The sequence below is a fragment of the Anomaloglossus baeobatrachus genome, chromosome 5 (genome assembly GCF_048569485.1).
Source record: "Anomaloglossus baeobatrachus isolate aAnoBae1 chromosome 5, aAnoBae1.hap1, whole genome shotgun sequence".
In the NCBI taxonomy this organism is placed as follows: Eukaryota; Metazoa; Chordata; class Amphibia; order Anura; family Aromobatidae; genus Anomaloglossus; species Anomaloglossus baeobatrachus.
Window position 1 is genome coordinate 296018867 of NC_134357.1, and position 15501 is coordinate 296034367.

At 50.5% G+C, this 15501-nt stretch overlaps 1 protein-coding gene across 2 annotated transcripts in view; it reads left to right on the forward strand.

Moving 5' to 3' along the window:
- The window catches only part of LOC142310003 (glutamine-rich protein 2-like), a 98085-nt gene that overhangs the window by 38672 nt on the left and 43912 nt on the right, over window positions 1-15501 (forward strand). For both annotated transcript variants that reach the window (XM_075347481.1, XM_075347479.1), the window contains 2 exons: window positions 12190-12284; window positions 12387-12501. In XM_075347481.1, coding sequence (XP_075203596.1) covers window positions 12190-12284; window positions 12387-12501 — 210 coding nt within the window. The remainder of the gene's footprint in view (window positions 1-12189; window positions 12285-12386; window positions 12502-15501) is intronic.

Consider the following 15501-nt stretch of genomic DNA (forward strand, 5'->3'; position numbering starts at 1 on the left):
TGTCGTTTCGCCTTTGTCGTATATCCTATCACTTTTCCTCTCAAAACTGCCTTAGCCGTCTCCCAATACAATAGTGTTTCCCCACTGTGCTCCTGATTCGTCAATGTATAATCCACCCACCATTCTCTCAGTATTCTATGGAAGTTCTCGTCCAAAGTCAAGAACGAGGGGAAGCGCCATATATAATCCTGTCCTCTCTGAACTTTGTCAGCTATACTGACTACCACTGGGCTATGATCCGATATTACCATAGTCTCTATAACTATCTCTTTTACCCTCTGCAATAAATTCTCACTTGTCAGCCAAAGGTCAATCCTTGACCAAGAGTCGTGTGGGTGGGAATAGTGTGTAAATTCTCTCTCTTGCGGGTGATATAATCTCCAGCAATCCTGTAGTGTAGTTGTATTTAACAATGCTCTCAGCGACCCCTCCATGTTCCTCCCCTGCTTCCCCTGACTCCTCCTGTTCTTCCTGAGAAACCACTGCATTGAAGTCTCCCCCCACCAATTTACATATATCCCCATCCAGCAAAATCTTATTAGCTATATTTTAAAAAAAAAAAAAACAACCCTTTGTTCCGTATTGGGTGCATATATATTGTGGATACTAAAAGTGCCTTGAGTACCTGAAATCTTTATATGTATGTATCTTCCTTCTTCATCTGAATCTTGTGTTTCCACCTCGTGTGCAAAGTTTTTATTGATCAAAATAAGAACCCCTGCTTTCCTACCTTTTGAGGCTGACCCATATACCCTTCCCACCCACATCTTGTTCATACGGAAGAACTCATCCTTTTGAAAGTGCGTCTCCCCCTCCTCCCTCTGCTCTGCTCTGGGCTTGAATGGTTGTCCTCCACTTCTGAGGAGATAACGATCCATGCACTGACAGCTGGTAATTCAGTGCAGCCTCTCTATGTTCGTCTAGGGTGCTGTTTGCTTCTGTAGGTCGCTGTATATTGCAGGGGCTGTATGGAGCTGCTTCTTCTCCCTCCTCACATCTCAGCGCAGGAACAGGAAGTCTGTGCTTTTTTTTTCTCCACACATGCCTTTTGATCATTGTGGCCAAATAGTTCTATTTTAACCTAATTGGTCCACTGGACTTGTTTCCAAAAAGCATCAGCCTTGTTTAGATGTTCTTTTGCATAATTCTGATGTTGAATTCTATGGTGAACACGCAGGAGAGGTTTTCATCTGATGACTCTTCCATAGAAGCCATATTTCTGCAGGTGTCTTTAAACTGTAGAACAATGTATCACAACTCCAAAGTCTGCTAAATCTTCCTGAAGGTCTTTTGCAGTCAAGCGGGGGTTTCAATTTGCCTGTCTAGCAATCCTAGGCTATGTGCACACACTGCGTTTTTTTGACGCTGCGTTTTTGTGCGTTTTTTAGCGCTAAAAACGCACAGAAACGCAGCGTCTTTAAAAATGCATGGAAAAACGCATGTGTTTTTACCGCGTTTTGGTGTGTTTTTGTTCACTGCGTTTTTCTGCATTTTTTTTATCAGTGAACATTGCCATTAAAGATTGTTGGAAAAAAAGGTCTGATGTAATTTCCTTCTTCCATATGTTCTTCATTCTCCACTAGTGTATGCAGGAGAGCAGACAGCTGCAGAACTACAAGGCTCAGCATGCTCCATCCAGGACTGTATGCTGGAGGTAAAGTCAGGGGGAGCAGACCTACAAGGCTCAGCATACTCCATCCACTAGTGGATTCAGGAGAGCAGACAGCAGCTGCAGAACTACAAGGCTCAGCAAGCTGCATCCAATAGTATATGCAGGACAGCAGAACTACAAGGCTCAGCATCCTCCATCCAATAGTGTATGCAGGAGAGCAGACAGCAGCTGTTGAACTACAAGGCTCAGCATCCTCCATCCAGGACTGTATGCAGGATTTCTTTGCCCCCCCAAACAAAAAAATGACGTGGGCTTCGCCATATTTTTGTATGCTAGCCGGGTACAGCAGGCAGGTACGGGCTGCCCCCAACCCCTAGCTGCCTATTTGTACCCGTCTGGGAACCAAAAATATAGAGAAGCCCTTTTTTTTTTATTTCATGAATTTCATGAAATAATTAAAAAAAAAAATGATGTGAGCTTTGCCTAATTTTTGTGTCCAGCCGGGTACAACTAGGCAGCTGGGGATTGGAATCCACAGTGCAGGGTGCCCATGCTTTCTGGGCACCCCCGCTGCGACTTGCAGTCCGCAGCCACCCCAGAAAATGGCGCTTTCATAGAAGCGCCATCTTCTGGCACTGTATCCAACTCTTCCAGCTGCCCTGGTGATGGTGGCTCGCTGGGTAATAATGGGGTTAGGGCTAGCTTTATATTATCAGCTGGCCCTAAGCCCGAAATTCATGGTGTCCCGCCAATATTAGACATGGCCACCATGAATTTCTAGTAAAGATAAAAAAAAAAACACAACACACAGAAAAATATTTTTATTAGAAATAAAACACAACACAATTAGTGACTCCATCTTTATTGAAATAAAGAACCCCCCTCCGCAGTAATCCTGGGTTAGGGTCCCGCGCCGTCCAATCCGGATCCAATATCATCTGATCGGTTTGCTGGAAGGCAAAGTGATTAGATGATGTGTCAGGTTCAAGTGCCTGAATCACATCACACATCAGCTGATTGTATAAAAGCCGTTTATACAATCAGATGATGCATCTGTGCAAAAAAAATAAAAAATACTCACTTATGTGCAGATTACCGGCAGCTCCTGGAGCGAGTCTGATCCTGTCCGATCGCTGCAGGAGCTGCCGGTAATCAGGGATGAAGTCTCCTGACGGCATCCGCTGACAGGTTAAGCCGGCCGGGCGCTGGCATCAGCCCGAGACTTACGATTAGCTGACGCGGCAGGTGACTGCATCAGGTGATCCATCGCCAAGTCCTGCAAGCTATCGGAGGTGTCCCGGCCGTCTGCACACAGCCGGAGCGGCGGTACCGGGAAGAGGAGCTGGGAGCGGGCATGGCACCGGGAGTCTTTAGACAGGTGAGCATGACTTTTTTTTTTTCTACTGTTCACTTTTGATTTCGCAGCTGCCTCCACCTTCGCCCAGACATGGCGCCGCACGGCAGCATACATGCACAGGACGGGAGGTGGACGCAGCGGTGGCGGTACCGGGAGGATGCACGCTTCTGTGTTTACTAACAGAAGGAATCCTCTTCCTGTACATGTCATTTTACTACCCACCTCCTGCATATATAGCTGCGTTTTTGGTCTTAGAAACGCACCAAAACGCAGCTATAACAACAATTTGCGTTTCTCATTGCATCTTTCAACATCCCATTGCACTCAATGGATGAAAAACGCGGTGAAAAACGCGGCAATAATTGACATGCTGCGTTTTTGTGGTCACCACAAAAACGCAGCTGAAAAAATTCGCTGTGTGCAGACAGCAAAAATGAAAACTCATAGACTTTGCTGGGGGAAGCAAAGTCATGCAGTTTTCTGGGCAAAAACGCACCCGAAAAACGCACTGTGTGAACTTACCCTTACTGTAATGCTCGCTGCTGGAGATGGTGAGGCAGCCAGCTGAAGTGGACGCACTGGACCACAAGGGAACCCCAGGCCTAACCTTTAGTGGGAGTGGCTTGACTAAGCACCCACCGGGTTGGACAGGTACAGTCTCTGGTATAGCAAGGACTACCGGGGTAGCTGCGCCTAGTGGCATGACCGATATGGACAGGCACTGGAAGCTACAGGGAATGGGGAACAAACAGATACGCAGTACACTGAAACAAAAGCACAGGGGACCTGACAACTAGCTGGCTAGGGTGAACTACTAACTAACTAAACATGTTGATCAGCAACCTCCCCTCGTGAGAGAGTGCTTTATGTACCCAGTGCCTCTCAGCGATAAACTGAGAGGCACTTCCTGGGAGTGACATGCTGGCCCTTCAAGAAAAGGGCAGCAGCGCGCACACCCCGGACCACTCCCGGGGCCAGTGGACCTACGCTGCATGCATAGGCCCTGGGAGGAGAAGGCAGTGAACGCACACGTGGGGAAACAAGAAAACGCATAGCGACAGTCGGCCGCGTCAGTAAGTAAGTGAGCGTCCCTGTAGAGAGGAGAGTGGGGAGCGCAAGGATGCCAGCTCTACACCTACAGGCAGCTCTTACAGAAATTTTGTTTGGCCTTCCAGATCTTATCTTGACCTCTACTGTTCCTGTTAACTGCAATTTCTTAATTACATTTGGAGCTGAGGAAAGGACTACTTGAAAACGCTGTGCTATCTTCTTATAGCTTCTGCTTTTTGGACCTCCACCATTTTCATTTTCTGAGTGGTAGGCAGCTGCTTAGAAGAACCCATGGCTGCTGTGTTTTTGCATAAAGTTTAAAAAGGCTGGGTTTTTATAAAGCTGTGAACTGTGCATCACTTGGCCTTTCCTAATGATGATGGTGAACAAGCTATAACCCTAACAGGCTAATTAAGGTCTGAAACCTTGGTCAAAGCTACCTGAGCTCACAAATCTCCAAGGGTGCCCAAATTTTTGCTTTGGCCCATATTCCTTTTTGTAATTTTTCAAATGTTAATAATTTTTTTGCCTAAAATACAATGGAAATGTATCATCTTTAATTTTATGCCTTTAGAGATCATTTTATCTTTAACTTGCTTATCTATTCACAATAACAGTAATTTTGACCAGGGGTGCCCAAACTTTTATATGCCACTGAAGGACTTTTGGTTTTAGGTTGCAGCAGCAAGGTCTGTAAGGAGAGAATCCACACCTACATGCCTCTAAGGGTATGTCCGCATGGTGCAGTTTTGTGTTCACCACAAAACTGCACCCTATGGCCACAAAAACGCATCCAAAAACGCACGTGTTCTCCATGTTTTTTTAGCTGTTTTTGTTAACCACCACAAATCTGTAGCCTTAAAAAAAAAAAAAGCAATGTGCACACAGCAAAACTAAAATCTCAGTCTTACTGGGGAAGGAAAAACTTGTGCCACAAACTGTATCCAAAAACACAGCAAAAAAAGCAGCGTGCACATGTGGCCTAATACTCTATCCCTTCTCCCGCAGCTTGTCCTACACTAAATCCATCTAAGAGCGGTATTATTAGAGAATAGATTTTTTAAGTAGCAGTAGCAAAGTCTGTAAGGTTAAAATTCCTGTCCACATGCCTTTAATACACTATCCCTTCTCCAGCAGCTTGCCCTACACTAAATGCAGATAGGAGCAGTGAAATTGTATAATTTGCCCTGAAATGACTGTTTATTTAATGTTTCTCCAGCAGGTACTGTCACGTTATAACTGTAACACACTGTTCCTTCTCCAGCAGAACAACTCCCTAAACTATTTCTGGGTACAGTGTGCAGAGCATGGCATCACTGAGTCTTGTATAGACCAATTAATTACAGTGATTGTCAGGCAATCCCTGCATGCTTACTGGATGAAAAAAGCCGAAAAACATGCCAGGAGGAACTGCAAATTGGGATTCTGATCTGGTATAAATCCTAAGGGGTACTTTGCACGCTGCGACATCGCTACTGCGATATCGTCGGGGTCAAATCGAAAGTGACGCACATCCGGCGGCGGTAACGACATCGCAACGTGTAAAGCCTAGATGCGCTGATAAACAATCGCAAAAGCGTCGAAAATCAGTGATCTGTGTAGTGTCGGTCATTTTCATAATGTCGCACCAATAGGAGATACGATGTTGTTCCTCGTCCCTGCGGCAGCACACATCGCTGTGTGTGAAGCCGCAGGAGCGAGGAACATCTCCTTACCTGCCTCCACCGGCTATGCGGAAGGAAGGAGGTGGGCGGGATGTTTACGTCCCGCTCATCTCCGCCCCTCCGCTTCTATTGGCTGCCTGCCGTGTAACATTGCTGTGACGCCGCATGACCCGCCCCCTTAGGAAGGAAGCGGGTCGCCGGCCAGAGCGACGTCGCAGGGCAGGTAAGTGCGTGTGAAGCTGCCGTAGCGATAATGTTCGCTACGGCAGCTATCACAAGATATTTCATGTGCGGCGGGGGCGGGTACTATCGCGCTCGGCATGACTAGCCGATGCTAGCGATGTCGCAACGTGCAACGTACCCCTTAGTCTTATGAAAAGGCTTGTTTAAAAAGCTACTTTTGACTTTTAGGATTGCGACTTTCAATAGGTGGCGCTAGAGTTTGTCTCCTTCCTCGCTGGAGGGACAATTTGAGGAGGAACTGAAGCATGGCGCCCAAGTACGAGGATACTTGAACACCCTGTCTTGAGCACCCCAATTCTCAATCAAGTACCACCAAGCACACTCGCCTATCACTACATTCAACCCGCTGTATGTAAGCATTATGAATGAAGCTGCACTACACAAGCTGCATTCAATGTGTAGCAGCCAGTTTTGGGTACTGAAAAACAAGTGCTATATAAAAAATGGGAGCTGTTATACTGATTGGTTGGGTTAAATATTTTTGTTGAATGCAAGCAATTTTTCTACTCCAGATGATCTCATCTCTTTTTTTTTTTATTATTTTTTTAAAGGCCATCCTCTAATACCATGCTGTAAATTATTTAAAACATATAAAACAAAGCAATACAACTATTTCAATGAAGCTTATTCAAGCAACCACAGAAAATGAGAGCCTACTCCATGTCCTACTTAATAACAGGGTTTTTTTTTCCAGCATTGGGTAAAAATTCAATGCAATCAATTTATTCAGCTCTAATTTAATAATAATCCCCAGGTATTTAAGGGTCCCAACCTAATTTTAAGACCCTTAATTGCACCACTGGATAGTTTCCTTCCACAAGCATAGAGAGCATTATGCATTTTTGACAATTCAACTCAGATCTTAAACAAACCCCAAGCTGCTCTGTGATCTCTAGAATGCTCCCAATTGATTTGTTTTTTTAACAGAGGTAGAATAGAAAAACTTTAGTCATATGCAAATGTTATTTTAGTATTCCTATGTGACCGCCAAAAATCATCTCCCAATCACTCTTGATTCTTTCTGCTAAGAATTCCAATTAGATGGGAGAAAGCGAGCAATCTTGTTGAGTGTCTGTGGTTAAAGCACCGCTCCAGCGTTTGTTTTTTATTTCAATGCTGGAGTGGTGCTTTAAATGTAAGTCCCCAGCCCCCCTGTCTAATACTTACCTTCCGCCGTCTTCATCTTTTTCCAGCACCGCTATGGTCGGTCTCAGGCGATTTGTGACCTGCGGGCAGCTCCAGTGTTCATGCATTTCGCTGGAGGTCACAACTCTATGGGAACCTGGTTATGGTTCTCATAGACTTGTATTGAGTGCTTGTGACATAACTTCTGACTACCGTCTAGTCAGAAGTTACGGGCACAAGATGGGGCCCACAGGACCAGAGCAGCATGAGAGAGGATGAAAATGCCACTGGGTGAGTATAAGGCTAGTTTCACACATCAGCATTTCGCCGGATTGCCAATTCCGGCACACTAAGTACAGTGTAATACAGTACAATGGCATCACGGCAAGCTCCGGTCACATGCCAGAATGTGACCGGAGGTGCCGCGATGCCATTGTACAGTATTAACACTGTACTGGAGTGTGCCGGATCCGGCAATACGGCGAAATGCTGGATATGTGAAACTAGCCTAAGATGTCGCGGGCGGCGGGGCGCTGCGCTCCCTAACTTGAGCGGCGCTCCTCGCCCGTGAGTGAAAAGGGGTAGTTTGTTTGGGGATTTAGTCCGTGACGCCACCCACAGTTTGTGGTGAAGATGGGCACCACCGCTGCTGATAACGGGGATCCCGGGAACGATGGTAGGGAGCAGCTGGGATGTTGTTTTACCCCTCCGTGGGTAGGGGTTGGTGGTCCTGGGGCCCGGTGGTGTGACGAGGAGGCAGGATTGGTGAGTTGCAGGGTCGCAGGGACAGCGCGGCGCGATGCCGGATGGCACTGTGGTACTCACTCAGATAGAAAGTCGCAAAGTCTGCGGTAAACCAAACGGCTGGATGGACGGGTCCCGCAGCCGGCTGCAGTGTCTCTCCCCGGACAGGTGATGGCGGCTGTCTTTCCCTTACCTTTGTGTACTGATTTGACTCCGATGGCTTTCCAACGGTAGCCCGCTCCCCGGTGTATGGATACCGGAGGAGCCCGTTTTGCCCGCAGGCGCCGGCCCTTGGATTTCTAGCTTGTGGCGGTAGCTGTATATCCTCACGGTGCAGACGGTTGCCTTCTAATGGGTCTTTGGTTGTTAGGAAACCCCTGGGGTTCCAGTCACTATCAGATTTGACCTTTGCCGGCGGCTCCAAGCCTGGTCGGGGTCCGAAAGCCCTGCCTGAGTGTGCTGGCTTCACTTCGCTCCCCGGTTCGGTACCGGCGGGCCACCGCCCGACCCCGGTCCTACGGTTCCGCGTCGATCCACCACTCCTGCAGACGGCCACCACCGTCTGCCAACCTTGCTGTCAGTGCCTGGGCCACACACCCAGACACTTGCAGTTTTTTCCACTTTCACCTCCAAACTCTATCTGCCTGCCTTTTCCCGCCTCCAGGCCTGTGAACTCCTTGATGGGCGGGGCCAACCGCCTGGCTCCGCCCCACCTGGTGTGGACATCAGACCCTGGAGGGAGGCAACAAGGATTTTTGTGTGACTAATGTTACTGTCTGGGGATGGGGTGTGTGTGTGTGTCTCTTACCTGTGACGACCTGGCTAGTCCAGGGCGCCACATTCCCCCTTGGTAAAATGCAGACCGTCCGCGGGCTGCCCGTCCATCACCGGTTTTATTTTTCTTTTCAAAACTGTAAAAATATAAATAACATGTAACGGTAAACATTTCATACAAGCATTCTTTTCAGGTCACTTTAACGTTGCACATGTAAACATTTTTAATAACAGACGGACGGACGGATGTCTTCCGCTCTCCCACCCAAGCAACCTAGCCCTGATGCTGCCCCTAAGAAGTGGGCAGCACCCCATGACCCCAGTCCAGGTTTTAGGCTGCCCGAGCGGGAACGGGTACGGTAACTCGCACCCGGCTGTCACTTCAGGGGACCCCACATCCAAGGGGGACCCCTGACACCCGGAGGATCGCCACTGGTTATGGTAGTGGTGGGCCTGGGCCATCACTTTCCTCCAGGCCCATCCTCCAAATCAGCCTCTCCAGAGGCAGCAACGGTTTCCATCCCACAACTTATTTACAAACCCACCAGTTCGTGGGTGGCCTGCAAGTTCTCGGCCATGTCCATGAGTAGTTTCTCATGTGGGTTTGGAGGGGGGTTAACTGAACAGGGACAACTCCAGTCCCAACGGGGACAGTTCTCTTCTCGGACGGAATCAGGTAAGTTTTCTTCGGTTGATTATTTAACTGTTCATTCTTTCAAACAACGGTGCTGGGGGTCCCAACGGGGACAACTGTTGCAACGGTGGACCGCTGCCTCTACTTCAGGTCGACCTCCTCATTCACTTGCTCCACCTCAACATCCTGCTGGCAAGGTGGAGGAGGGGACTGGGACTCTGCCTGGAAACTGCGGCCTTCCCTCACCTTCACATCGAGGGCAAACCAGCCCCTCTCCCCACAGTGCCGGGTGTAGGACACGAGGTCTCCTGGCAACAGGTCTCGGCCTGGGTGGCCTGTCGGCAAATGGGCATGTACGTCCCGGCGGGCCACAAACACTTCGGCCTCCAGGCCCGGTTCATATATGAAGCCGTAGCCCCGATGGGGATCAAACCTTCGGACTTGGCCTTCGTACACCAGGCCCCGTACCCGGAAGATGGCATGGCGGAGGTGGTCTTTCTCGCGGATGGTGCGGGCTACCACTTCAGCCTTCTGCCGCTCCCTCTCGGCAATTTCGCGACCCAGCGGATTCGGTTCCCTGTCCCAATAAGGGGCGTCTGCGTGCCCCCGCGCACGGGTCGGGCCCCGCGGGACTTCCTTTACGCTGCCCACAACTGGCGCCCTTTTTGGAAGCTCCCGCGGTGACATGGCCTGGGGTGCTGCCTCGCAGCGACGACCCGGCGCAGCCTCCGCCGAGGCTTGGGGTCTGGGAACAGGGGTCCTTACCGGCTGGGCCTCCGCCTCCTCCTGGGTCAGACAGATCACCGGAGCTGGGACAATCTTGGGTGCGTCCACTTCCGGTGCCGCCGGCTTGTCTTCACGGACGCGCACCTCCCGCCGGACTTTCCATGGCAGCGATGCGGGTTGTCTGCGGACGTCGCTTGCCGTCTGGTCCTTCAGGGCGGACGGGCGGAGCTCCGCTACCGGTGGTGGGGGTAGCGGACCTAGTGGCGGGGCAGCAGCGACCGGCATGGATAGCGGGGGAGGCAGCAGGGCGAGCAGGCGCAGTCCGGGCCCCTCAGCCGCAGCAACCGGTCCTACTTGGACACAGGGACGTGGGTCATTTACCCGCTCTTCCAACTCTGCCTCCTCCTCGCGTCTCCGCTCGGCCGTCGCTATCTCCACCATTTCGGCCACCCATCCCTGCAGGAAGGACTCGACTTGGGCCCGCAGGCGGCTGCACATTCTGGCGGTCCGGACCTCCACCCACACCGCTGTTCCTGGCGTGGGCTCTGTGCTTTCAGCGGTGCCGGACGGACAGGACATGCTGTGCAGCAATCTTCCAGGAACCAGGTGGTCTGCAGAGTCCTGGCGTCCCTGCTTTTGTAGCCGCGGCTACATGTGGCCGGACGCCATCCTTCCCCCCTTGGTATTTCTTCGACACTCCCTCTTCAGGGGCGGGGCTTTGCCTTTCGCGCCTCCACTGCTCGGAGGAGAAGCTCGAGCGGGAAAATCTTCGCGCCCAAGATGGCGGAATCTGAAATTTTTCGGCCGGACACCGCCAGCGGGGCTACAAGGCGCACTTCTACCAGCCGGTAGAACGGTAAGGATCCTGTTCGTGACGCCAAGTTGTCACGGGCGGCGGGGCGCTGCGCTCCCTAACGCTCGGTTCTGGCGCTGCTGCTGCTCAGTGGCTCGAGCGGTGGGCCGGATCCGAGGACTCGAGTGGCGCTCCTCGCCCGTGAGTGAAATGGGGTAGTTTGTTTGGGGATTTAGTCCGTGACGCCACCCACGGTTTGTGGTGAAGATGGGCACCACCGCTGCTGATAACGGGGATCCCGGGAACGATGGTAGGGAGCAGCTCGGATGTTGTTTTACCCTTCCGTGGGTAGGGGTTGGTGGTCCCGGGGCCCGGTGGTGTGACGGGGAGGCAGGATTGGTGGGGTGCAGGGTCGCAGGGACAGCGCGGCACGGTGCCGGATGGCACTGTGGTTCTCACTCAGATAGTCACAAAGTCTGCGGTAAACCAAACGGCTGGATGGACGGGTCCCGCATCCGGCTGCAGTGTCTCTCCCCAGACAGGTGATGGCGGCTGTCTTTCCCTGCACCTTTGTGTACTGATTTGACTCCGATGACTTCCCAACGGTAGCCCTCTCCCCGGTGTATGGATACCGGAGGAGCCTGTTTTGCCCGCAGGCGCTGGCCCTTGAATTTCTAGCTTGTGGCGGTAGCTGTATATCTTCACGGTGCGGACGGTTGCCTTCTAACGGGTCTTTGGTTTTTAGGAAACCCCTAGGGTTCTGGTCACTATCAGATTTGACCTTTGCCGGCGGCTCCAAGCCTGTTCGGGGTCCGAAAGCCCTGCCTGAGTGTGCTGGCTTCACTTCTTCCTTGGGATAGGGGATATCATATTTTCACAAGCCAATTTCTTCATTGTCATCCACAAAAATCCCCTAGTCAACTCAAGTAAATGCTTTAAAGGGAATCTGTCAGCAGGTTTTTACTATGTAATCTGAGGAGAGCTTGAGGTTGATGCTGAGACACTGATTTCAGTGATATGTCACTTGTTAGGCTTTGTGCTGTTGTTTATATACAATGTGCGTTTTATCAGCAGGTGATTATCACTGCTTAGACTAGGTTTCCCATGAGACCTGGTCCAACCATGTCCCCAGCACTGATTAGCAGCTTCCGGTCATACAATGTACACAGATAGCTGTGTTGTGGGTGGGGTTAGCTAGCTGAGTTCTGCTACATCTAAAAATGTTGTGTCCCAATTGTTGCACCCAGTAAACTAAGTGATACATCATTGGATTTAGGGTATCTTTTCCTATGTTATGCTGGTCTTAAAAGGTAGCAAAAACCTGGTGACAGATTCCCAGCATCTGATTTTCTTTGTGTCTTCAAACAAACAAATTGCAAAACTGCCACAATTTAAGATATAACCTCATGATACAGGCACTACACATTCAATTAATTTAATGGTTGGTTCACATTTTGTTCCTTTCAGCTGGAAGAATTGCACAGAGCAATGGACGACCCACATCATATTGACCTGAAGGGGGAGGAAACCAACCACATCAATCAGCAGTTAGGTAACCTAAGGTAAGTGAAGACAATGTAAAAGAGAGAAAAGAAAACTATAGAATAGTTTCACAATGAAAATAATGATTGTTTCCTGTGAATTTCTGTTTTTTTCCTGTAAAGTACTACGGTTCTAGACATTGAGAAAGAGTTGAAAGAACTGCGTGACAGACAAGAAGAAGAAAAAGCCACCATAGAGCAGTCAGTGACTGATAAATCACTACAAATGCAGGATCAGGTTAGAGAATTGTAGCAAACATGTGTAGCGCCCCTGAAACCCTCAGGGCACTAAAGGGACCTGCATCCTCTTGGGGATGCAGGACCTACCCCCTGGGACCTGGAGTATCAGTGCCTTTTCCACCAAAACACAATCTAAATCCTAGTTCTCCTCTCCACACTGGGCATAGAGGGTTAACCACGTAAGGGGATGGTCGCCATGGGAACGAGTCCCTAGGTATAGCCAGCCTGGTGGGAGGGGTCAGTCAGTCAGAGAGTAGTCTGAAGTGGAGTAGCACACAGGCAAGGTGTGCGGACGTGCCTGAGCTGGGTCCGTATAACGGTGACCCCGGGGGGCACAGGAGAGAGATCGCCAGGACGGGTGCCGAGATACCGCTGGGACCTGAGCATGCACGGGGCACAGGGCCCTAGGTCAAGCGCAAGTTTTAGACTGTTTGATAAATACCTGCCCAGTGAGGACACCTTCACTGACTACACAGAACCAAATAATCCTGGGGCATCAGCAGTAAACTAGGATCGGGGTTCGGACACTTACCTCCCCGCAGGGTCCGGACTGCCCGCCATACGGAGAAGGAGACTGTACCCCACAAGGGACAGTCAGGGTCCCCAAACGCTCCACGCTACAGGGACTCAATCTACATAGAGTGCCGGGTACAGAGCAACCTAGGTCACTACATTGGCACTGGTCCTCCGGGGACCTGAACCAGCAACCCCTGGATCCACAGTGAGTACAGACTGTTAAAGACAACCCGGTGTGGTCTCCATTATTGCCCCTCTACATCTCCCAGGTACAGCCCTACCTGTTTAGGGCCTACCATCACAGCTGCTACTACCACCAGCCCTGGGAGTACCTACATTAAGCAGCGGCGGTTCTCCATCATTAACCGCAACTTGCAGGTGGAGTCACATGACAAAAACTCTTATCTCCCCTGTAGATACCCCCATTAACAAAAGGGGCCCAGAGCACAGGACCGGACAACGGCCACCAGAGTGACATTCCCATTTGTTACCGCCTGGGACCGAGTACCCCCTTCTTCAGCAAGATGCAATGGGAAAAATAAAATGTCACAATGAGACATTAAACTATGGGACAACCTATTCTTATAGCGGCTGTCCAGTGAAAACAAGTTATCACCTATCCACAAAATAGGTGGTAATTTATAATTAGTGATGATCCAACCACTGAAATCTACTAAGATTGTCAGAAAGGAGAAATGTTTTATCTCTCTGTCAAACCTGTTTCACATGTCAGTGAAAAACACAGACGTTTTTCACTGACGTGTTAAAAACGCATATGGCACAGCACACGTCGGTCGTCCATGTGCTATCCGTGATACGTGCTCCGTTATCCATGATTGCACATGGACGTATACTCACCTATCCCTGCTCCTGCTGTCCGTGGTACTGAACTCTTCAGCTCTGCTGTTTCCTCCCCCACTGCAGCTACTTCCGGGTCGACTGTACCTGCATACATGAATATGCATGACAGTAATTAGCCGGTTCTGAAGCAGCAGGCTTCTGGCATTGTGTGGTCTGTGGAACATTAATGATGCCAGAAAAAAACTGACATGTCTCCATGCGGAGCACACGGACACGCGTGTACGCCGCACAGAGACATGGTCAGTGAAAAGCATGTCCGTTTTTGTCTGGCATCACTGGTGTCCCACGGACCACACTATGGTGTGACCCATGAAACACGTACCAGAAACACACAGATATTGAAAATAAAAAGCATTTTATACTCGCCTTCTCCAGCGACGCTGTCTGTGGCCTCAGCTGGCTGCTGCTTCCAAGCTGGCTTGTTATGGTTATGCATATGTGTGATGCCCCTGCACTAGTCAGTGTGTCACAGGGTAGTGCACTCCTTTTTCTTTTGGTGCAGAGCTCAACCCCCCATGGTTCTGGGATCCTAACCTTTGGTATTGCTCCATCAGCTTCCAAATCCTAGCCACACCTCACACAACACCCTGTCAGGCACACCAGTGGGTGGTCTAGCTGGAACAGGGCCACCCGCCTAGGGGTCACACAGACTGGTGGAAGGGGCTGAGTCAGTACAGTAGTAGCCCTCAAAGAGTGAGGAGCTGGAGGGAGTTGGAGCTCCCTGGGAGACGTTGGCTAGGTCGCAGACGGTGGTCTCGGACCGAAGGAGTCAGAGACCCGGTGGCTGGGTATTAGTAAGGGGTGCCAGACTTAGTTTGGGAGAATGGTCAGCACCGGCAAATATAGTAACCGAACTGGGACCGAGCACGGCGGGGTACTGGACCCTAGATCAAGGAGTAGCTTCATGCAACCTGATTATTAACCTGTGGAGGATAGTTTCTTTATGAACTTTCCCCAAGAGCTCAAAGATCGAAGGCATCAACACAACTAGGGGGATAGGGCTTTCCAGCTTATGCGGACCACTGAGATCCCAAGTGTCAGCCATTGAGAGCACAGCTCCTCTAACTAACCGTAGGGAGCGGGACCCCGAAAGCTTCAAGCTGAGGGGTCACTCAGAACATCTAAATTCTAGTGCATGGAGGCAGGTTACAGACCATCTGCAATACCAACGGGAGCGGACTCCCGGACGAGCTCCCCTGAAGTGACAGCGGCACCCAGAGACTTGGTTTACCACTATGTCAGAGTCTGCTTTATGGTCGCATCAACACCAACAAGGCCAGAGTGAGTACGCTGCCTTCCTCCTGCGTCCAACCTGCACTACGCTCCCCTACACTCCACCATCAAGAGTACCGGGGCAGTCATCTGGCTGCCACGCTCCATCTCCCCCAGGTACTCCCATCGGCAGCTGCGGTACTCCCCTTACCGCGAACCACAGGTGGCGTCACGAATATAAATCCCCTGTAAATAGCCCCCTTTCATTTTCGGGTGACCCCCGACCCCCCCCAAATACGGAGATCCTCGAGCCACGGCAACCCCGGATCCGAGCAGTCCGACTGCTGCAGGAGCGGTACATATGCATTTATGCAAGACACCGCGACCCGGAAGTAGCTGCAGCGGCGGC